General features: G+C 42.1%; 1 protein-coding gene across 2 annotated transcripts; it reads right to left on the bottom strand.

The window, feature by feature from the left end:
• Positions 1-431: 431 nt before the first annotated feature.
• LOC139306635 (E3 ubiquitin-protein ligase Midline-1-like) lies at positions 432-23,562 on the bottom strand. Of its 2 annotated transcripts, none has more exons than XM_070930539.1 (9): positions 22,935-23,562; positions 13,337-13,432; positions 8,623-8,730; positions 6,639-6,787; positions 5,932-6,059; positions 4,537-4,680; positions 1,296-1,457; positions 883-1,090; positions 432-780 (listed from the first exon to the last, which is right to left on the bottom strand). In XM_070930539.1, exons 1-9 carry the CDS (start codon positions 23,544-23,546, stop codon positions 432-434), a joined length of 1,956 nt encoding a protein of 651 aa, XP_070786640.1. In that variant the 5' UTR covers positions 23,547-23,562. The 2 variants fall into 2 exon arrangements, with proteins under 2 accessions (XP_070786640.1, XP_070786639.1); XM_070930538.1 differs by having other exon boundaries at positions 22,821-23,562.
• Positions 23,563-24,853: the final 1,291 nt, after the last annotated feature.

Consider the following 24,853-nt stretch of genomic DNA (forward strand, 5'->3'; position numbering starts at 1 on the left):
AGTCATATTTGCTTTGAGAAATCATAGTAAACAACTGAAAATCACTTTTGAGATGCTTGATAAAATAACAGGCATCTCTTCTTTTTTCTCTGCACATTTAAGCTGCACAAGGTAATTTTGCACAAATTGGTAGCAAGGGTTTCAAATATTTGGATTGAGAAAGTGACGTCATTGGGCTACTCACTTGCTCCCTTTTACCAAAACAGCTGTCTGTGATGGTCAAAGAAGCAACCGAAGGGGAGAAGGGGATTTTTTGTGCACATGACAAGATTTTAATTTAGGTAAATAGAGCAGATCTGTATGAACTGATGGGATGGGACATTCCTCTGTTCTCTATCCAAATATGATCATTTTCTCAAACCTTTGCCCAGTGCAGCTCTAAGATAATTAAGACCAGTTCATGCTGATTTATTCTTGTCTGTCTGTAGTTGTCAGTCTTGGGGTTCCAGTCCCTCTAGATGGTCAGGGATGGGTAGACCAGTGAGAATCGTCAGACACTTATTCCAGACGTTGAACACAGGGCACACAGGCTGGATGAAGGAGACGTGAAATGTGTGCAGGTGCTGGGAGCCCACGGCGTCGTAGAAGGTCACGTAGCCGGCGTCGTAGTCCAACAGGACCCCGACGCGTCGCAGGTGGGGCGAGGGCTCGATGGCCAGCTCTTTGCTGTTGTGGCGAACCACCCAGGAGTTGTTGCAGCGGCAGAGCACCCAGGAGGCCGAGTTCTTGCCGATCCACTCGTGCTTGGGGGCTGATTTGTAGGCTATACCCACAGCGTACCTGAGGAGGAGCGGAAGATTCTGTTATGTGAAAAACCTTGAACCTTTACTCAAACAGACTCCTGAAATAATGACTCGAAATTTGTAGGTCAACAAAACTCACCATGTGCTCCCTCCAATTAAAGCCTCCCAGTAGTGACGACCGCTGTCGATGTAGACATTTCCCACCACGCCATAGCTGCTCTGGCTGGTGAAACGATCCTGGCTGTGGCCCTTCTTGGACGTGGTTTCGTCCCGCTCCACTGTCAGGTTATCGTGGGACACCTTCAGCTTCTTGTGGGCAGATTTGGGGTCCAGCTTGAATGGCTGGCCTGGTAGGAGGAGGAAATGGAAAAATTTGATTTTGAAATGTTTTTAGATTTTTACAGCAGGCATTCTTTCGAAAAAACAAAATGTCTCAAGTGGAGCAAGTGAAAATAAGAAAGCCAATAAGCTACTTTTGTGTAGGTGTTTAAACATAAATGTTCAGTAAAGGTCGATCCTTTATGGAGTGTTCCTTTTCAGTCTTGTGCTTACTGTTGGTCTTCAGAGTCCCTGGTTCACTGCTCCGGCTTCCCGCTTGGTTAATGGCCTTGACAACAAAGATATACTTGGTGCCGCTCTGCAGACCGTGCACCGTGTAGTGGTTCTGCTTGATGTTGGGAACAATCATCCAGCTCTCCAATGAGTTGCACAGACCTGGGAGGAGAGGCAAAGGAGGGCGATACGAGGAGAAAGAGGCACAGATGAGAGGGAGGGATGATACAGTGTGCAGTCAGATCATTCAGTGAGAAATGATTCAAGCTTTCCGTTGTTTATGGTTCCTAAAAATGCATTTCAGCAGTTACAGTGAATACTGTGTACTTCTTTTTAAAGGACAAAGTCTGAGAAGAAACAGAAATCGGTGGAAAACACATTTAATTGTAACTGCAGGCACTTTCAGCACTTTAAAAAACGACACCCAAACAGGAGAAAAACTATTTACTTAAAAGTTTCCTGGAGAGGAGAGATGTACAGCTGTGTGATAGTGCAGTAAATGATTGGTGGTGTGTGAGCCTGTGGCAGTGGGAGCAGGTGAGAGGGTGTGAAAAGGCACAAGAGGAAACCATTCACACCTCGTTGGCTTCATAGCTGCACTGTGCTCTCTCTCTGCTTGGTGTGTGTGTGTGTGTGTGTGTGTCTGGTGTGTGTTTTATTCAATGGCGCTTCAGTGCTGCAGCACCACCTCCTGATGCATGCGTGTATAATTCCCTTCCAAGTCACGGCTTTGTTTGCCTGAGGAATTTACGCAGGCAGTTACCACTATGCTGCTGCTCTTTGTTGGCCACCCAGAAGTGAAAACAATCTTCGATAATGAGCACCCTCAGTTCTCCTTTTAATGGAACAATGCCACATAAAAAAAAAAAAAATAAAGAAACCTAAGGAAGACAGTCAACAATGTTGTCCAACAAATGTATAATTTTTGTGAAAACGGTGTGTAAAATGTGCAGTAACTACAAAACAGAGCTTAAAATCAAGCCAAACTGCAAACTCGCTTGCACACTTACTGCACTTTTTGCCACAGAGAGACAGCTAGCTACAGCTAAAACCAGAGCGCTACATCAAGTGAAAACTAACTGGTGCGATAGCCACAGCTAGCCTTGGCTAAAGCTGAATTTTCTCTTCCTGTCATCTGTAATTAAAACATATCAATTGATGAACTGAATTCTTGGTATTTCAGTACATTTCTCCTGTGGACTGTAAATAATCTAATTTTTATAGTTTTAAATCCTAAGAATTAATTATGTTTAGATAACCCAAGAAAATGATAAAATCCATGCATTTATTTTTGTTCAAACCAACCCAAACACTAACCGAAATTAGATCAAGGCAAATGAGGACGTTATGATCAGAGCATCACAGTGTAAAGATAAAGTTAATTGTTAAAACTTAATCATTAGTACTACCACTACTGCTACTATACATAAATTAAAATCAAACCCATTGCACATTTATTTGATGAAGCTTGTAGTCCCACGCATATCAAACAGAAATAACAGATAGGAAAGAGAGAGAGTCCTGTCCCCATCATAGGAAGACACATTTCCCACAGGAAATCCAATTCAGAAGGCTGTACTGAACCATTACACACAGGAGTTAAGGATGTTGTTTTTGTGTTTTTATTAAATTAACACGGACTTCCACATCTTGCATCGTGATTCATCTGAATTGCTCCAGGGGGAATTTTCTAGAACGTGACTTTGATGCCAACAGCAACACCTCTGACATTATCGGATGTGAAAACAGGAGGTGAGAAAAATCACATCTTAGTGAACAGACGGAGACAGGGATGTGAAAGCGAAACGGGGAAAGAAAGAGGGAAATAAATGTCACGTTAGTTTATTGGCTGTGGATTCTAAAGCGGCTTTAAACTGTAAAGTAACGAGAAGGCAGTGACAAAGGTGTAACCTCGGGAAGATGGGAAGATAAGAAATAAAAGAAGGAAGGCTTCCCATAGCATACACAGCAGAAGCAGACAAGGAAGGACGAAAAGAAAGAAAGGAAGGCAGAGGCAAATCTATTTGATGAAAAAAAATACTTCAAAAAGGGAATAGATGAAAAAAGACAGAGAAAGGGCAGCTTGATTGAAAGGGAGCAGAGGAGCTCGTCTTCAGATGCCCTGACCCCATTTTCTTCCTTGTAGTTGTTGCTCACTCGAGTGTGCTCATGATTTTCAGGGTCTTGTGTGTATGGGAGCGAGTGTGTGTATGTTGGTGTATACTGTATGTCTGTTGTTGTTCTACAAGACATTGTGTCACGAAGTGTTTGTCTGGGATACTGATTCATTTTACAGCTGTCATGTCTCCTAATACGACGTCTCACTCCTTCAGTGCTACTAAAACATAAACGTCCAGCATGTGCAGACATATGAACTCTGTACATCCACTGAAGTCTCGTCTCTACACCCAATGTGAATTCTGTGCCGCACTATCATCAAATCTTATTTTCCTTCCATCCTTCACAAGCTGCAGTCATTTTGATGTGTGACAACATCTGGGAGTGATAGTAGCATAAAGGCTAGAGGCTTCACTTCAGGAGTTTCCACTTCCACTTCACCGCTATCTCAGCTTTTAGAAAAGCACTTCAACTCCCAGTTGCCTTAGGGGAACTAGTGGCCACCAGTACAGCATTGTGATTGTACTGAGCAGATCTCTGGTCTGCAAATGGTCAGGGGCGGGGCTAAGATTTTAGAAAAACAGAGGTCATGAGTCCCCAACAGCTCATTCACGAGATATCATTTTTCTTTAATTATTAGAAACCGTTCAGTTATGAGATGTTATTTTTTTTTCCCACATGGTCTAAAAGCCCTCTCCATTTTGCCATTTCATTTTCACTTCATCATTGACTTGGACATCATGTTCATGTTTGCCATCTTCCATCTGGGAGGGATGGTTATGTTGTCAGTAGTGAAACATGCTGATTTAAGAGTTGTTATTTCTTTATGTTGACTTAGAACAACCTGTTCAGCTGCGTCAATCTCATCCACGCTAGAAGCCATTTTCACGGCAATTTTTCTGTCACCGCGGCAGAAGAAGACAAAGTCACTATTCTTAACTGTGCCAACAAAACATTGATTAGCTTGGTTGTTGTCCAACAAAGAAAACAACCATAAATGAGCACAGCACCAGATCTATTTGAAAAAAGATGTGGACAAGACTCCCACCAATTTGCTAAAAACACCAAAACTTCGGTTTCCTTAACTCCACCTCAAATACTCGAAAGGATTTAGAGTACTTACTGGCAATGTTAGACTGTCCGGTGAAGATGGCGTACTGGAGCTCATAGGACACCACTGTGAATTCATCATCAGACGTCCAGTGGACAGCGATGGTATCGTAGGAAGCCGTGCACAACTCTTCCCTTATGTTCGGAGCACTTGGAGCTGCAGAGGGTGAAAAAAGGAATGTCATCAAACAAGACCTGTAGCTCTAACGCTATATATACTCCAATTGAATATAGTTGCAAATTACATTGGTAATGTTCCAAAATGATAAAACACTCAAAGGTTGTCTGTTGTTATAACAAACAGTGGCCCCAATTAACCTCAAACATGTTCATTTGGTTCAATTTGGGAATGTAAAGGCTTCATTACACGCAGGATTGAAGATGCTCTTTCCAGTAGAGTGGTCGGTTGAGCATTAAAAGCAATGCGGGAGAGAAATAATAAAATATTGAGATGAAAAGCAGCTCACATTAACACAGCGGGAAGAGTAAATATCACAATCCTTTTAGCAGTAACAAATGTGGGTCGTTACATAACCAGAGACGCTGGATTGGCTTCCTTACACTCATGTACTGATTCATGTGCATCATGTTATTTATGGTTGTTTTTCGTTCCATAGGGAAATAAATAAAAGAATCTCTTCTTGTACTCAAACCATGACCCCTTCAGCAGAAAGAGAATGGACTGAGGTGAGAAATAAAGATACAATGGCCCAGCTTAAATTGATTGTAAAGCCACTTCCTATCTCTTTCTGTGTCTGTCATTCTCTCCCTCTCCCGAGCCTTCTGTCATGAGTGGCTGCACATAGTGGAGTGATTCAGACTGATTCACTTAGTGAAAAGGCCCTCCAGCGAAGCCCTCATGCATCGCAGAGAATAAATACGAGCCAGCCATTTTCACAGACCTTCAAAACCACTACACATGATGCCTTGTTTTCGTCCCCAGCGTGCTCATAATTCATGCGGTGGCGTTTTGATGGGTCCCTCGCAAAATGGGACATCGGAAATTAATGTTGAAAATTAATTTTGGAGTTAATAGGCTGAGGCCCGTTCCTTCAAACGCAGTGCTCGAAGACAGCAGAGACTTCAAAAGAATTTTTAAAAAACAACAAAATCAGAATATAAAGCTGGAATAGATTTGTAATGAAAGGCAATGTTTGGTTTCATGGTCAGTGAGGAACTGAATTAAAGGGCTCAACTGTAGATCCAACAAAAAGGGATGTGATTTTTACTTCGAAGAAAGTAAACATCAAGCAATTATGGTGCACATGAATTGAAATGCCCTCTGATTTTGACTACAAATGAGTCCCCTGAATTTAAAACTGGGGGCTGAAACAGTTCAATCAAACAGTTTTTAGTTTCATCAAATGTCCCTCTGAACGGGAAAACTTTGATGAAAACTTTAGTTTACCAGTAAGGTAATCGAGATTCTCCAGCAGCTTCTTCTCTCGGGCGAAGTCCAGGGCAAAAGTGTCGAAGGTGTCCGTTAGGTGTATCTCAGGGATCAGCACTTGGGTTGATGCAGTCGCCATTGAAACCCTAGATCATTACCAATCAAAATAAATGAACAGGTTTTCATATTGCTAAAATAAATAAAGAAGAACTGTGAGAATGTATGAGCTACTCCAAGACGTAGAAAGAAGGCATTTTAGCATTTTGCACCAGATCAGATTAGCTGATGGAATAACACAGATATACAGATTAACAGACAGTTGCTGAATTAAAGATACTGAATCTGAATAAAATCAGCCCTCTAGTTATTGAGACTGTGCAGATTAGATTCTAATTGAAACACTACTTTTGTTTGAAGGACTAAAGGATAATGATTTACTCAGCTTTGTTTCTCCGGAGGATGCACATAGTGGACACCGGGTTTAGTTCTCAGTTGCCAAATCAATTAGTCAGAAAGCTTAAGCAGGCAGTGGAATTAGATTAGGCTAAATAAAAGATGCATTCCCTCTCTACTTGTCTTTGCTGTTGGGGAAGTCAAGCACACAAAGTTCTCAAATAGTTTCTCAACATCTGTGTGTGCACTCTTTGCCCTTTCCCTAAAGCTAGACGTTAGTTTGCTAAGCTGAATAATTCCAACACGTGTGGACAGTGTGTGGAAGGTCTGACCTCTCGTTGATGCTCTTAGCGGTCTGCAGGAAGCGAGCATGATCGGTTTCTTTCAGCGTCTGATCGGCCTGTGTGATGAGCGCCGAGGACCTCTCGATGCACTGCTTGCAGTTGGAGATCTGTTGGGCGAGCTTCCGAAGCCTCTGTGCCTGGAAAGGAAGGCAAATGCAAAGAGAAGTCTGAGAACAGATCAAAATAATCAAACCAAGAATGTGTGAAGACGTCCTCATCCAGGTTAAGAGGTTGTGGTTCATTAGGGATGAGAACATAATCAGAGCTGACGACAGGAAATTACCCACATATATGGGGTTTTATTGGTTCAAGGAGAAGGATGTTAACATTTTGAAGTCACTCATACATGAAAAGGTCAAATCCAGGGTTGACTGATGCACATAGTCATCTATATCTTCACATTGTCTTCTTTATGTTTTCTTAATTGGTAAAGGTTAGCAAAGGACATTAATGTGTCCATCAAGCTTAGTTTAAGATACAGGGACAGGAAGCTGATCTCTGCTTGTTTCTTGTTCTATGAGGTTTTGTTAAGAAGCCCTGGTTCTCTTGTATCTGTGAAGACAAATTAACACCTCAAGGTTGACCAAGGTTGTACAACAAAGCAATACGAAAGTTGAGAAACCAAGAAACGGACAAGAAAAATGCAAAACGACATGACGTAAGCTTCTCCCATGTAGCTGCAAATACAGCATTTTCAAGGCATGTTAATGATTCTACTGCATGCAAATCTGGGATTTCATTTCCCTTCATTTTCCCCTCAGTTTCATTGCCTCTCCGTACAGCGTGAGCAGAGATTTTAAGGGACAGATTGAGGTCAGTGGCTGGATTGAGGTCAAAGGACATTTCATCAGCGGTTTGGCTTGTAAAGACCCCGAAATACTGTAATCTCAGTCCAAATCCATTGAAATATGCACAGTAATCTTCATGTTAAAAAATAAGACAAGGACAAGGAAGTAAGGAAAAGAACAAGACCAACAACAGAAACTTGGTTTTTGAAAAAAAAGCATTGTGAGTGCTATTGATCATGGTTTTGCACTCCACCAAAAAGCAATTTGTAGAAATCTGTCGCCCCAAAAATAAATCTCTGTATCCATTTCTGCATCTTCTCTGATGCTATCCTGAAGGCTAAAAGACTACATTACATGGTGAAAAAAAATCCCTGGTGACTTGGAACCAAGTCTCATTAGATACAGCTTAAAAAGAAAAGATCCGGGTTGAGAGTACAAGTAAACGGGCTCCCATATGCTCTGGGATTTACTTTTGGCCAGTTGGACTGTTTTTCCCGTCTGTTCAGAATGTGTCAAAGAGTTTGCATTCTAGGCTTGCCGTCTGTTGACGATATAAGGGTCAGGTCAAGTGGCTGTAACGAAGGATTGCATTTGACACAAAATGGGGTCTGACTGTAGCTCGGAGTGTTTTCAGTGCAGCCATGTGTTTAAGTAGTGATGAATAAAAGTGATGAAGTTAGCAGTCAATCAACTGCGAATGCCTGTCACCCGGACACTGATTTGTACCACATTTGCACATTACATTGTATATACTGCAGGAATAAGGGAGTTAAATTGCTTTTATTTTATGCATATGACTGCGGAATATTAGATCTGGAGACAGTATTTGCCCCTTGATGATCATTATACCTGCTGGAATGGTTCACTGATGGCAGAAAATATCATTTTCAATGATTAAGGAATTACGTAAATTAGTAGCTACAAAAACATGGCTAAATTAGCGTCAAGTATCAATAAAGAAAGTACATTATGTTGTTTTGCAGTGAAAGAATAAAATGACAAGTGGCCTCATGGGTAGCTTTAAAATGGGCAACAAATGTTTGTTTACTCACTGTTCGGCTGGCTAAAAAACCTTTCAGAGGTAAGAAAAAGTAAGAAGATATGAAGTGAAAGATGGGTATAAAAACAGGAAAATAAATGGTATGTGCCACCGTACTCCTCACCCCTCTGAGTGTTCACCTCACCTTCCCCTCTTTGATCTTGCTGCCAATGATCTGCCTCCTCTGCTGAATAATGTCAATCAGGACATCACACTCCTCCAGAAGCTTGCCCTCCTGGCGGGACGCGTTCACCTGAGAACCAATTCACAGAGAGTATTAGATAAACAAAGAGATTGATGGATGCTGGGGATGGGGGATATAGAGAGATATATGTTTAGTGGCTCCACATCGTGTCGACGGAGGGACAGGATGTCATTTTCATCCATCAGCCGGCCCTCCTGTCTGAAGCAAACACTTGAGGAAGATGAAGCATATTCAGCCATTTTGGCTCCTGCTGGCTTGAGTGCTGAGTGACAAGTAAAATAAGCAGGAAGCCCTTTGGCTGGTAGAGAGCAGACATGACACTCCAATATGCTGAAGAACCAGACACGAGGGCTGTGTCCGAATTCACCCCCTATTTACTGCATACTGTGCTATATTTACCTTCAGCCATTTTAATGAATGAGTGAGGGATTTTGGATGCAGCCACTTGCCCTCATTCCCATGGTAGCCATTTTGAAGTTAGGAAATCCTACAGATTCATTTACACATTTTACACATCCATAATCTGAAGTAGAAATAATACTTGTTTGATAAGAATGCTTTATGGCAATTTCTGTATTTGTCACCTTCTTCAAGGAGCAAGCCCAATTTGTGGCAAAGGGAAGGGTTACCACTTTAATACTTTTCTATATGCTGGGTTTTAATGAGGTCAGAAAAGAATGTGATGCAAAAACTTGGGAAAAAAGTCTAATTATCATGGTAAAGCCAATGTCAACAAAAAACAAGGGTTAAGATGGGGTATGGAAACAAGGTCATTGTCAATGACTATGCCTAGAATTGTTGCCTTCCTGCAGTAATCGCCACATTGTGGAGAACATAAAGGCCAGCGCTGTCCTAACTTCATGTAAAAGCATATTTAGTTTTGTGGCTGTGGGCTCAAACATCTGCTTGGCTCGAGACCCGCTGATGGCAATTAAACGAAAGAAAAATGATTTAATTTAGTTGGAAGGTGTTTGGGAAAGTGCAGCTGATGTTGCTGATTACATTCAGGGTCGTTCTGCCACGAGGGTCTTTAGAGGAAAAATGGCATCCAGCTCCAGTCTCTGAGGTATTTGATTCACTTTGCAGTTGGAACCTTTGCAGTCTGAGCAGGCTATAAAAGTTGTTCCAAGTCCAATTATAATACTGTAGGTCCAACATAATGTGCCATTTCTCATTGTGGTCATTTCCTAGCGGCCCTTTCAGCACCTTGTAAAGTGTTTTCTTGCTGCTGCAAAGCGATAGCACCGGGAGCAATGAAAGAGAAGTCTGCTGTGAGTGTTGCCAAGCCAACAAGAGACTGCACAGTTATTCATGCAATACACTCTACACACACATGTTGACAGGTGTTTCAATAATGACATCATGGGGAGTCATTTGCCTTTCCTCCACAGAGCCAAACAAGGCTGGAAAGGACTTCTTCAATATCCTCAACATGTCCTCCTAAACAGCATTTATGTAATTTTTCTGGGATCGTGTTGCCAACAGATACAATTTGCCACCTGGATTACATCTCGTATGTGAGACATGCTAAGCTGAACGCTTTGGAAGCTGTAGCCATGCCGGTGCATCTGTCTTTTCAACGCTGCTAATTGGTTTCTTCGACATCACTTGTGACAGCTCTGGGGAAGCTTGAGATTTAAAACTGCTTACTCTGTGAAAAGCTTGTATATATGTTATCTCCTTTTTGGCATTTTGTACACCAATTAGCATACTTATACAGATCTAAAAACAACGGTGTTTTGGGGTTTCAGGCTTCTCTGAATATAGAAAAACAGACACGTTGAAGTTCATGTTTTTTTGGAAGTCAGCTCTTTTGGTCTTGATTCTGCTGTGTTTGGGTCGCCGTTGGGTCAGGAATAGTTTCCAACAACTGATAAACAGCAATTAAACTAAAATGGAACTGTAATGAAAGTTTGGGTTTTTCTTTCTTTGGCTGAAATAGTTGTTGAGTTTCCACTGAAGCTCTCATTCGCTCTCTCTTTCTCGCTCTCTCTCTGACATTTCATGACTTTTAATCTCAAGAACTCAATGTGATGATGCTCTCCGATATTGCTCATCTGACTGAAACAACCACCCACAAGGCTGCATGGACACACACAAGTCACCATACACAGTAAGAAAATGTACTCAAATTTAAAGGAAGACATGTTATAGCCTAAAACATTATAATAGTCATTCTGTGAGTAAATGGTAAAATGACATGTTAAACTAGACAGTGCACTAGCCACACAGACACACACACACAGTTTGTGGGCAGAGGACATCATGTGCCATGTGAAGATGTGGAGCATCTAATGACTGTGGGCAGAGCCCTCTGGAGCATATGATCAGTGTGACAGATTGTACCCTGGCAGGGACATTAAGTGATTCATTTAACCACTGAAACACACACACACACACACACACACACACACAAACACAGTCCTCGAGGATATCCAAACTTTTGGAAACATGAACCAAACTTTCTGCAAGGGAGGTGACGTTAAACGACATAATATATCCAGTGACATTATGCCTATTTGTACAGCATTATGCCAAAGACATCAGAGGTATTTCTTCTTCTACTGCTTTTATTTTAAGTATAAATTTTTTCAGCAAAAGCAGTAAGCCAAGTATTTTCTTCATCAAGCGGCTTGGATTCATTTTCTTTATTGCATTTTACAAATAAACCAATTAACTGGCTATAATTACCCATCTTTGACTATGTGTGATTATCAAATTATACTTGGATTCAAACATGATAACTGAGCTCCCCATTTTTCAGCACACAAATGGCAGCAGAGAATGGTGCAAGTGCTGTGTGGCATTAGACTCTGACAATTACTGCATCTTGACTCTATTAGTCGACATGTTGCCAGCTGAAAAAGAATGCTGGGGTTGGACATCATGTGGTGCAGGAGCATTAAATCACAGGCATGGTTAAACCACCGCACAGAGCAACTGGATGTGAGCTTGCAATCTTTCTTAGAACATCTCTCGCCCCCTTTTCCACCACCATTACACCCCGTTGTTGGAGGAAAATTCATAGGATGTTAATGGAGGTTGCCATTCATACTATTTTGAATTTGTTAGAAAAAAGGAATCTGAAAACATCCAGTTCAAGTTGTCTCTTCTAAGTACATTATACTGTTTTTATACAACATCTGGAGTCTCACTGATATCGGAGGCTCCAAGTGAAGCTTTGGAATAGATTCATCTGATGTGAAATATTCAGAAAGCTGCTTTTCCTGTGTGACCCTCTTTTTTTAGGCGCTGTCACATCCACCAATCTCATGTGCAGCTGCATGTGCATGTCAACCTGCTTCATTTATTGAGTTCATGCATTTATTTTTGGCTCGTGATCACCAGTTCAACATGTATTTTTTCTTTTGCAAAGTTCCATCTTCTTCTTGTGCAATATGACTTCTCTCACCTGAAGACAACGTGCTGTCACTGTACTCTCCACAAGCTATTCTAGGGCTTTACAGTGTGTAGTGAAACCCTACTGTATGTGCAGTTGTGATCATAATGCACTGGGGGAAAAAACAGGTCAAGCATTTTTTGCCCCTTCGTATGTGCATCATTTATTCATTTCTGATGAAAGTGGAGTGTTTTTTTTTTTGGACCTTTTTTGATGACTGAAAGGATCGAAGGGGGTGTTTTTTCCCTTTTCAAAAATTCCTGCATCATCACAATTTCCCCTCAGGCTTAGCTCACAGAAAACATCTTTGCGTGATGGCAACACAAAAACATGCTCACAAAATATGCACCCAGCACTTAAGCAAAACAAAATGTAAATCTCCTTAATAAATCACAATCCTCTTTCCTTGCAGTTTGTAAAGGCCTTGCCAGGCAGAGTGGCTGTTCTCCATTATTTCTCAACTAAGATGTCACTGCCTTTTTAACCCTGTGGCACTGCTTTATTTAAAGCTTCTTAGTGGGCCAGTGTAACATGAACAGGCAGGCTTAGCACAGAATTGCCTTCAGTAGAGCTAAATACACACAGGCATTCACACACGCTGTTATTATCCTTATACAGTAATAGACATATTAGACAAAGCCAGATGTTGCAAAAAACAATGCAATTACTGCACTGCTCCTGCCAGGTTCTACACAAATAAAGCTGTTTGCGGGGGAAAATAATTAAACTTTAAGCTAGCACATTGTTTTAAAGATGGAATATATTATGCTGAAGCAGTATAATATTCATTACAACTCTGCATCTTCATCATCACATCTGAAGTTTGACATTAAAAGAATCAATCAATCGTTTTTTTTGTCCCCAAAACATGAAGATATTCCATTTCCAATTGAATTGATCAACTAACTGATAAATTTAGCTCTAAAATATTGTACATTTTCAAATTGTAAAATCATGTTATACAGCCTCTATAGGCTTAGTTTAGCTGCTAACCTTGGCTACATGCTAAGCTAAAGGATACATGATACATGATGGCTGGAGTCAACTATTGTCTTGTCTTTTTTGTAAACAAATGAAAATATAAAATGAGATTTTGTACAATATTCCGATAATAATAATCATAAAAAAATATAACACATATTCAGTTATACGTTTACCAAAGCAGATCAACCGTAAATTCTACTGTATTATAAACTGACTAGTCACAGACAATATATGGGTCAGTGGTGACCTCAGAGGACCACAGGGACTCACCTCGACATGTTGACAAGTCTGGATCAGTTTCCCCATAAGCGACTCCAGCTCATTGTTCCTCTTGATCAAATTGCTCAGGTTGGAGTCCAGAGCTTGCTGCAGCAAACACAGATAAAAGACAACAGAGACAGTGAGAAGTGAAAAAGAAATGGTTGGGACATAAATGGAAAGAAACAGACATGAAGGGCAGAGCCGTAAATCAAAAGGCAGATGAAAATGCAACAGATTTTCCTCCTTTAGGTTTCTCTGCTTACACGAGCCAAAGAAGTTGTAAGACAACCGAAGGCGCTACATCACAAAACAAAACAAAACAAACCAAAAAAAAAGTTGTAAAGCAAGTGGAAAACAACTACATTCTAGAAAAAAACACAAGACAAAATGAGGAGAAATGTTTGATTCCTCAGTGCAGGTTCACCAAAGAACAGCAAAGACTTCCCCTCAACTCTTCCTCTGCACAAAGCATCCTCAGGAGTTGCACAGCTTTCTTGTTCTATTTGAAAAGATGCGTTTATCGTCCGTACCTCTGAGCGCGGGTGATACCCCTCATCCCTGTACTGCCTCCTCATCCTGCCCCGTCCGAGCCTCCGACAGAGGATCCTACTCTAGGAGAGGATGTGACTGGGACAGCCACTCCACTGAGCACCAAGCCATGCGCAAACCCGGCCAAGCGGCAAATTAGGCATCAAAAGCTTTCCCTATGAGAGCAGGCAGCAGCGCTCTCGGCTAACGAACCGGCAAACAGGTGACGGCACGTCAGCTCTGTCCCTTAACGCTCCTCCCTGCTTTCTTTCTTTTTTTTTTTCTTCTTCTTCTTCTTCTTCCCTTCCCCCTTTTCCCCTTTTTTCTCTTTTGGTGCTTTTCATCCGTCTGGGATCAAGCTGTCTCCTTTACTTCCAAGACCGTCGTATTATTGCCAAACCGAGCGTGCTTAAGCTGCTCTGATGACACGTCTCCACTGTCCCGTTCAAAACTGTTTTCCAGATGAATTTTAAACTCAGACGCGGTGAATGCTGAGATTTCCAGCACGTCTTTTTTAAAAATGGTGAGAAGGTTCATTGGAGCAGCGAGGCCAGAGCAGCAAAATGTCAAAGATAGCTTCGCTGGGAAAGCACAGGTTTCTAAATACATCTTGGATTTTGGTAAATCCTTTGCTTCTGTCCTTTGCCAACTAGCTAGATATGCTACAAAATAATCCACTGCACCTTTAACCACTTTCTTAGCGGCAGTGTAAACAGAGCCAGGTTCTGATGTTATGTGGAGGATTAAAAAGGAGCTACCCCGGAGGGAGTGTTAAATAAACAACAACAACAACAGTAAACACAGATAGAGACGGCGGGGTTTGTGTTTTTCTTCATGTGTGCTGTGGTGGTACTGGGGGCTTAATGGATGGCCTTAATACGGCGATGACACACAAAAGCAGAAGCAGCATAAAGGTCCGCTCTGAGAGGAATATGACGCTGTCGTCACTATTATCACCCGTAGCGATAAAAATAAACTAAACCTCTTGAAGGATGAGGAGGACAAGAATCACGACAATAAGTCAGCAGCTGCGTCACGTGCGTGTCGGTGTATGCAGCAAAATGCATGCATACTTAGATGCAACATATTCGTAATTATGTCTGCATACTGGCATAGTGGATACAAGCACTAATGCAGATCTTTAGTACATGAAATACACTGTGACATGTACACAAGGCAACAACACAACAGCATCTCAGGGATTTACAACAATGAAAGCTGCTGTCAGTCCCCGTGCATCTTTGTGTGTGTGTGTGTGTGTGTGTGTGTGTGGTTGGTTTTGTGTGTAGATACAAAGTAATGGGCAGACACACACTTACTCTTTGAGCGTGTTTGTGGTCCGAATTGGACATGAAGGGGTTAACCCGCATCTACAGTGTCCATGTTGCCAGCTGGTATTAATCTCTTAAAGCTGAACTGCCTGTCAGGTTGATCACCTGTCAATCATCCTGCTTGTTTATCTGCAGTATATATCTCTCTCTCTCTCTGTGTCCGCCTACCCCCCCCCCCCCAAACTAATCTCTGCTCCGAACCAACTAGGCTAAGCCATGTTGAAGTGATGAGTTTTTAGATATACAGTAAGCCAATGGATTCAGATCAACTTCGTGTTGAGCAGCATACATAAAAAGCATCATTTAATATATTATGAATGCAGTTTATGGAAGTTTATGTAGCTTCCTGGGATCCAAATACAACACGGGACAAATAGGTGGCTAATAACAAAGTACCTAGAATATATTTCACTTGTAATTTGAAGCTCTAAGTATTAGTAATGCATTTAAACTGTGCTGGTAAGAAATAATAAATAACTTGCTGTAGTTTGGCATTAACATGCTGGTGGTTCTGGCTGGTGTTTCTTCTGAATGACTTCAGCTTTACCTCAGAAAGTAGTTTTCCTGCAGGATATAAAGATGACATTTGGCCTCCGCAGGTATCCAGGATGATTATTAAGTCAATGTTGATTTGATACTGACAGTGCAGAGTTAATCCAGCAGCTCTGTTTTGAGCTTACTGCAGCCCAGTTTGCAATTACTGCAGATCCTTACTTGTATTTTTACATTGTGGCATTGCAACTTGTACTTAAAGACTAACTTTACTCCAGGCTGAAGAGCAGCATTTTGCTGTTCTCTCAGGCAGAAAGTTTCAAGTCAGTTTAACTCCGTCGATGCTGCTGTTGCATGTGCTTCGTTGCACCTGTCACCACAACCAACAGTGATGTCACAGCGCACTGTGTTGGAGTACACTGCAGTAAGGTGAGAAGACCACTGGAGGTCACCAAAAACAAGAGTTTTAGCTGGTGTTAAGTTGCCTTTTAAGTGCCTTTTAATGAAACATATACATAGAATTCCTCACAGGTGGGTTAGCCTGCTATGCTTTACCTTTAGAAACAGAGATCCCAATAATGGCAAGGTGGTCAGTCTCTAAACCACACAGTGACGTTCGTGGCTACTTGGCAGCCGAAACAGTTCTCCTGTTACTCAGCTGTGGGAGATGAGACAAGCAGTGAAGTTGCTCGAAACGCAAATATACTTCTATATTTGCTAACGTGTGGTTATCTGACGGAGTTAGAGCCCGTTTTGTGAGTTGTTGTTTTTTTTTGGTTTTTTTTTTCAAAGTAAAGCTGGTTCCTTCCACAGCATCTGCTCTTAATCAGTGGGAAGCTGTTCTGCTGCAGCGCACTCAGATCATCTCACAGCTTCTTCTCATATCACCCAACAATAATCCACTCGCTGTGACACCGAGGCAAACTTTGCATGTGTTTCATCACATAACGTCTCCTTGTCAGTAAAAATAAAACCTGTCTATATTCTACACTGTATCACTTTAGTTTTTTTATCTGGATGTTTACTACCATTTCTATCTAAATGTGTAAACCCCATTGTCAGTAGTGTATGTAGCGGTTATGTGTGCAAGGCCATGAGTGAGCTAAATCACCCTGAAGCAGTGCTGATAAGCTAAGGATGTATGCAAGGGGATCACACACACACACACACACAACCATAGATGGAGACAGGTAGGCAAGCGAACTGAAAACTTCAGAGGAACTACATCTTTGCAAGATTTACTCTGACACTGAGCAGGATTGTGTTCTCAGGAATCCTCACGGAAACTGCCAGAATTTCACTTCATTCTTTTCCTTGTTGCTTGTATATGTGTGTGTGTGTGTGTGTGTGTGTGTGTGTGTGTGTGTGTGTGTGTGTGAGAGAGTTCAGAGAAACCTTAGTCACAGAGATGAAGACAGAAACAGTGAGACAAGCTTAGAGCGAACAAAGGTGGACAGCTGAGCAGCAAGAAAGAAATGAAAGTGGGCAGAGGATCGACAGCGGCAGTGAGACGGGAACTGAGAACTCTGACCGTCGGATTCATCACTTATTTGTTACTGCTGTGCTTTACAGACATCTACGCTGTATTCTCTTATTGCAAAGTCATCAATGTATTGGGTGTTCTGTCTTTGACTTTGCTCGAACCCCCAGTTTTGTACCAGTGAGCTTCTCCATAAATTGGAAACAATGTGTGTGTGTGTGTGTGTGTGTGTGTTTGTATCAGTCTGAGAGAAACAGAGATGACTCCTGCATGAAAAAAGCAGCCCTGACTCAAAAGCAAAGCACCACAGAGAAGAAAAGAAAACACAGCAAGGAAGGAACATAGCACTGGGGGGGGGGGGGGGGGGGGGGGGGTTGGGAAAGGATGGAGTGTGTGATGTTTGAGATGAGAGAGGAACATTCAGTGCAAAAGGAAAGAAAGTAGACAGTGAGTGCTTCACAATGCACTGTAAATTCTCAAATATTATGGCTGCTTTCATTTACTTCGACTGAAGAGAGATCCAGGTCTTTGTTTGAGACCGGCTTCTATTACAGACGGGGGGTAAAACTGGGAACCTAGGAGTCACAGTAACAGTCAATGTAGCAGGTTAATGGCAGACAAATCCATACAACTTTCCTTAACCCTAACCCTGTGTTGACCCGCCCTAAAGTACACGTCGACATCACTGCAGCAAGGTGAGCCGTTACACCACTGGAGGTCAGACAAACAAGATGTTTTTGGCTGGTATGGCGCTTTAATGATTCACTCTAAGGGAAGTTTGTCAAAGTCGAGGGTGAAATTTAAAAGGTGAAAATTGTCCACATGGACTATATTAAGGAAATAAGTAAAGATAGAAAAGATGAATGAGGCAGCTGGAGGACATAAAGCTAAATATTTCACTTATCAGCGAGGCTGCGAATCAAATGTTATGTTTAGTGTCTGTTCATGTTTTATTGTGCATGTTGGCCCTCGACAACCTAAAGTATGCTGTTGCAACACTAAAGGGCAGCTGATTAAACCAAATGGATTGCTTCATAAACACAACAAAGCCTATGAGTTGAAACTAAAGCTAGTAAACACGCACACACACACACACACACACACACACAACAGTGCCTTTCTGTTATCCTCAAGGTTCTTTCTCCTCAGACCCGGAGCCAAGGACTTTAAAAGCTATTTCCAGCCGCCTTCTCAGTCAATTTCCTGTGACAGGGGTAATTTTATCTCTGAAAAAGGATGGGTGTTCCCACAATAACCTCCACGGCTCTTATCAGACACACCACCGCTGCCACTGAAAAAAAGGAAACTATTCCAATCATCTGATATTCTCTCTCTCCCCCTCCCTCCCCCCCATGCCGAGTGGGGATATCTCAAATTTCAGCGGATCAGGGCAAAAAGTGATATGGATGAAATGGTCCGTAAAATATGGCCAACGTAGTTTCAACTTGTCAGACTCCAGAATGAAAGAAAAACCATCCTGTCTGACTGCCTGTAACATCTTAAGTATTTCAAGTTTTAACCATTTCTGTTACCTGACAAACGGAGACTTTTGTGCCTCCTCCTTTAAGAAGTTCCTCCAAAGTCTTCTGTCTGTCTTCTGAATTAAAAATCAAACGTGTTGTTCAGCATGAATATTGCATGGCGGTTGGGTTGTTTCCCCTGGTAATTAGCCTAGCTGGAGACCAAAAAGTATTTCCTACCATGTCTCTGTCGCTGGTTCAAAACTCTAAACGTTTGCTACGAAACTTTGCCTCTTAAACACTTCAGCTCAAATCAGTATAGCCAGTAATTAAACGTAACATACACTGAACAATGAAGTTATTTATAAAAAAAAAGACATTTTCATAAAGGCCTAAAAAGATTACGTTGACTGTTGACATTTGTTTTACATCATCACAACTGAAGATGAGATCACTGTTTCTGTCAAGATGTGTTTGCTTATGTAGTGTGTGCGTTCGCTGCATGCTTTTACTGTGTGTGTGCCACGAAGAAAAAAAGTTTACTGAGCTGAATTAAGATTTAAGTGAACTGACATGTACAGAACTCCGCTTTCTCCTTTGAAACTGAATTTAGCCGGAGGCTGAGATACATTTAAAGCCTCGCTGTTATTGAGGAAGCAGCAAAACAAGGCGGTGATAAAAAAAAATAGTTACATATTCAATCAATATTTAACATTTAATCCCATGAAATTGAACTCTCTGTCTTCAAAACGAATAGCTTTGTAGTCATTTGTGACTCTGGCGAAGACTCTGTTGAAGCTGAACAGCTGTGATATAAACACATCTGCAAATGTAAAAGAAAACATAAAACCTGACGGCGTTAGTTAGGAGGGTAAAAAATGTCATGCATCATGATGTTATCAGGGTTTGTTGACTTTACTGTGCAAAATCATATGTGACGTCTGTTTTTAGGGTAATTGCTCCTTTAATATAAAAAAACATTGCATGTGTATCCTTCCCTTTAAAGCCTAGATTTTATGGAGGTCAGCTCAGGGCTAACAGGGTCTTAACCCGTGGTCTGTACCAATCTCACGTCATGTGCCAGCTGGTGAGGGTTTTGAGGCCTTAACAGGTGGTCAAATCCCCTCCTACGTTCGGCAGAAAAGGGCCATTTGTTTCCTGTGTGTGAGAAAGGCGGTGCTGTCTATCTCCAGTAGTCTCTAGTGTACGTGGTCGCAGACATGCATGTGCTTGTGTGAGAGAGACAGAGAGAGCGTGCTCAAAAGTTATGAAGCAGTCGTGCTTTGTTTTCCCATCTGCTCTCACTGTCCTCACAAGGTGGCCTACAGTGACTCGTGTCAGACGGCAGCACATGATTTATTCATTTTGAGGTTAATATATGAAGCGAAGTACTATACCAACCATTTCAAAAAATGACTGCTGCAGAACATACTGTACCCATACCTAAAATATGCAGATACTCTATCTTTGTCATCCATTTTAGTTTAGTTTGTTTATTAAAATAAACTACTATTTATAGTTAAATCAAAATAATACATGAATCTACAATCTTATATATTTAAATGTGTGATTTATAAGTAGCTAACAACCAAATCACATGAACTCCACTGCTATTCTAAGAGTTTAGCTGTGTCTTGTCCATCATGCTACCTCATTCAGTGGAATAAAAACTGTAAGACGTCAGTTTATCAAATTTGATACTATTCAATTATCAGTGACAGCTAGGGGACAATCCGTCTAGTTTCTATTTGTTGTTTTAGATATTGCAGAATAATACATTTAAACATTTTCTCTGCACTTCATGTGGACATTCTCCCTGTAACTTTATTTCAAAGACATGTTAGCTATGTTCAGCCGATCAAACTGTGAAGGAGCCACCAGGGACGAGTGCGCAGGCTACATGAAGTCCTTCAGCAAGGGGTGAATCACATGCTACTTGCACCTGTTCCATGTACCCTCTCGTGCAACCTTCAATGTTGAGATGTATTCTACTTCTGCTCCTTCAGGGGTGTGCTGCACGTGTAGTACAGTGACGCTTGTTATAATGCATCTGCATTTTGCAGTATGGTTAAACATCTCCTTATTTTGCAACCTGACAGCATGTCAGCGCGAGGAGAAATCTGCCATTCCTCTGTTTCTTGTGTTACTGCAGATAATTAGCCTGTATGATAACTGCTGGGTGCGCTGACCTGTGCCATGTTGCTACGTTGCCTCTCCGGTTGAATGGAGGGAGAGGGGGAGAGAGAGAGGCGTGATAATTAGATGATGCACTGACCTGTAGCTTTCCTGCTAATTACTCTCATCTGCTTAAATTAGCTGAAACACGCAAGATGAGAAGGTACAGACACAAGCACCAAGTGTGATGACAAGGGACATCACGCCCCTCATTGGAGGCAAAATGGCTTGAAAAGTAAAGGGTGCCGACCAGCAGAGGGCACATGACAATAGAGGGGACGGTGCATTAGTGGCTTCACGCAGATTAATGGTGACCCTGGGGAAGTAATGATCAGTGTGAGGCACCTTTCTTTTTCTTCTTTTTGTTGAGGAAGCAGGAAGAACGGTGCAGACACCGTAAATGCATGGCTATAATTATTGATTTTGGTTATTGTTTGGTGCTTTTCTACTCTTTACTCACTTTAGTAGGTTTTGAATGTTTAAAAAAGGGGCATTATTCTACTCAGATACATGTTGACCTCTTTGAAACTAGTATAAAGGAGAATTTTGCTACGATTTTCATATTGTGCAATAATAATGTTTAGTACCTTTCCTACTGTGGGTACCGCTTCTTGGAATCAGTTGTTGTAATTCAGCTTCTTCCATCACATCACTAAAGGCATGCCTCCTCTCTGAGGACGTATTACAAACTACTTCACACTTGAACATGTGTTTCATACCTCTGGTAAAAGGAAAAACCTGTTTCTCAGAGGAGCCGCGGCATGGCATTTCATTTAAAGATGCTTAGCAAGGCTGAATAAACACTTTCCCAGTGAGCGTGTGCAGTAGGGTATTGCTGAAACTGTTCCCTGGGTAAATGACGCCTTGGAAAAGTTAGATGTATTTTCTCACTCATTGTTTGGCGAGAAAATCTGCGACGTGTAACTAATGTGTGGGATAATCAGCGTGCTCGACAAATGTTTTTGTTGGATGAGTTAATCGACGCCGTGTCTGAAGGAAGAAAACTTCTGGCTTTGTTTTCACCCACATGGTGAAGTTTAGCCCAAATAAAACTGCAAAACTACATGTTAAAACTGGCACCAACAGTATATATATATGATGGTCAACAAGGGCGACCAAGCAATTGCAGTTAAAGCCCCAGACTTTAGAGCAGTCTGCCTGTTGAAATTAGACATACAGTATACTTTACATCCTTATTCTCTTTTTCTCTTATATCTACTTTTAACATGACTTCCAGCCACCTTGAGATTCATCATCACATTGTTGTTGTGGCTTTTTGCATTCAGGATGCAACCAACAGTTATTTTAATTATCAATTAACCTGCAACGTTTTTCACAAGCCCCGAAACTTTATGGAAGTGCAATATTAAATCAGTGGAGTAGCCCTTTAAGAAAAGTGCTATATTTTTGTAGGGTAACATTTCCTTGTGCATGATCTCTGGTGTAACACACACATCTACGCAGACACACACATGCTGCCTCTATGGCCATTACCAGCACACTCTAACAGCCATGCTCAATTAGGCACACCTACACCCAGCAGGCAATTGGCGCTTGTTAACCTGCAACCTCATTGAAGACACCATGCCTCCTCACTAATGACACTCCCCATATTCACTGTGTGTGCATGCCTCTGAATACCCTCCTGGTACACTGGCGTGGCGTAGCGATTATGCTAATTGCTTTATTATTCAGGAGAGATAATAAGTCAGCATGAGATGATAAAATCTAACTTGATAATCGAGTTAGATACCTGGGTAAGGATAATAGGAAATTTCATACTGCCGAGCAGCATAAAATTAAAGTTAGAAAATTCATTATATTATGTGTTAGATAAAGAATGGGGAGAATCTTTAACCCTGATATATATATATATGTTGTTAGAGGCCGCAGGCTAATTAGAGCTCAGTTTTGGAAAAATCTGACTGATTTACAAGGGTTCAAAGGCAAAATCACTCCAGAAAATACACACACATAGAAGCAAATGCAAAGAAAATGCGATAAAATAATAAAACTTCTGTGCTTACCCTGAGTTTTTCATAGCGGTCGCTCAGTGCTGCCACCTGGTGGTCTCTGTGCCTTCCGACCAGTTTGCACAGCGAGCAGATCAGCTGATCGTCACTGACACAGTACATGTTCACCTTCTCCTCCTCGTGCTCCAGGCACTGGAGCCCTCTGAGGTGGGAGTCAGGCATGGGCTCGATGAGCCGGTGGCCGGTGAACGGCTTCTTGTTTGGGTGCGTCGCTCGGAGGCACTCCTCGCAGTACGACACCTCGCACGTCACACACGTTTTGACGGCGTCCTGCGGCGGGTCCTGCTCGCAGAACTGGCACTGGACCGGTTCAGGAGGCGTGCCGGGGCTGGACATGGCGGCGCTGACGGGGACCAGCGCCAGACGGTTGCTCCCTTCCTCTCCGGGAGAGTTGGGCCCACTGTGGGGAGCAGGCAACGGCAGCGGTAGAGGCAGCCCAGCTGAAGATGAGGCCCTCTGAACTCTATCAATAATGTTCTGCAACGTCACGTTTCTCTTAAGTCCTTCTAGTCCACGCTCCGGACTCAGGGAAATGACATATCTACAGGTGGGGCACTGGAAGGCGCCAATGCTTTGAACAGATTCGTTGGTGGTGCAGTGAGAGATGAGGATGCGGTGGGCGCAGCCGAAGCACAGGCTGTGGGCGCAGGGGAGCAGTAGAGGGTCTTCAAAGAGCTCCAGGCAGATTGGGCAGGTAAGCTCTGACTCCAGAGTGTCCATCCTGCTCAGAGGAGGCCAGGCGGGACCAGGCGCAGAGTCAGCGTAATCCAGAAGAGCCGCTCAGCTGTCTGGTAGGCCAGAGAAAGAGAGGGAGATGAAGGGGAGAAGAATGAGAGAAGAGAAAGGGGAAAAGAAAGCACAGGGATTTGTGATTAAATGGTGTGAAACAGCTTACTTCTCACCGCTTTCTTGGGAGGGCTTATATCTCAATGGAGCAGACCACTGAGTGGACTTAGAGAATGGCAGAATGTTAAGGGCTGGATTCTCTGTCACAGTTTGTCTGGGTGAAAACTGTTGATGGGGGAGATTGATATCTTAAAAGACCAGACAAACAGGATACTTTAAAAAGTCCGGCGTGTTTTACCGTCAAACATTTACATCTTTGAAACCAACAGCAACGGTGGAATAATTCTGTACAGATTTCAAAGAGAAACAGAAAGCAGAAAACAACCACCAAGGGCTCACACACAGTCCCAAAGTCCACATCTTCACCAGTGGCAACAAATCTATTAAAGAAGCAAGATTCAGGATCGTCCAAGTGAAAGCATGTGTGTATGCAATACCCAAACACACACCATCATCATTCTCTTTGTCTGTTGGTTCAACACTGAAGACTCTAGTGTGAAATTAGAAGCAGTACGAAAAAGAGACATATTGACAACCCATAGAAGATTGAAGAGGAGCTGCACTGACACAGACTTACTCTACTATTATCACGACATGCTGTTGACCCTTTTTTGCCCTCTCATCATTCCTCTGGCCTTTTAGTTGCAAGCAGTGACACTTTCATTTGGAGTAACAAGACTGCTGTTTCGCAGCAGACTCTAGAATTTCAAACAGTTTAGTTTTGTTGAATGCAACATCAAGGAATCGCTTTCACACCAGCCCATGCTTACGTCTGTATTTACACATGAGGCAATCGTAGCAGTGAACAGTGAAATAAGTGTTGACCAAGGTCTGCTGGGAAGGAACTATTTCTATTTTTAATTGTATCTTCCCTATGTTGCTGACTGTGTTGTTTCATTCATTGCGCATGATTTTAATATGTTGTTTTTAACACTGGCCACTGGTGTGGCACTAGGGTGTGGTTTGGGTATTTGGTGCAGCAGTGGCAGCTGCAGATCCTGCCGTAGTAAACTGGTAACTAGTGCACACGTCTGTTTATCCCCCTGCAGAGGAGCTGAATCTTGATTTGCGTCTGCCTCTGACATGCTGTCCTGGTTATGCAGACGTGGTGGCTGTTGTTTATTTAGTTTGTGCTAACCGTATTACAACTAGACAGACCAGCCGGCGCCTTTTGCAGTGGA

This window comes from Enoplosus armatus, chromosome 24, assembly GCF_043641665.1.
Source record: "Enoplosus armatus isolate fEnoArm2 chromosome 24, fEnoArm2.hap1, whole genome shotgun sequence".
NCBI classification, from domain to species: domain Eukaryota; kingdom Metazoa; phylum Chordata; class Actinopteri; order Centrarchiformes; family Enoplosidae; genus Enoplosus; species Enoplosus armatus.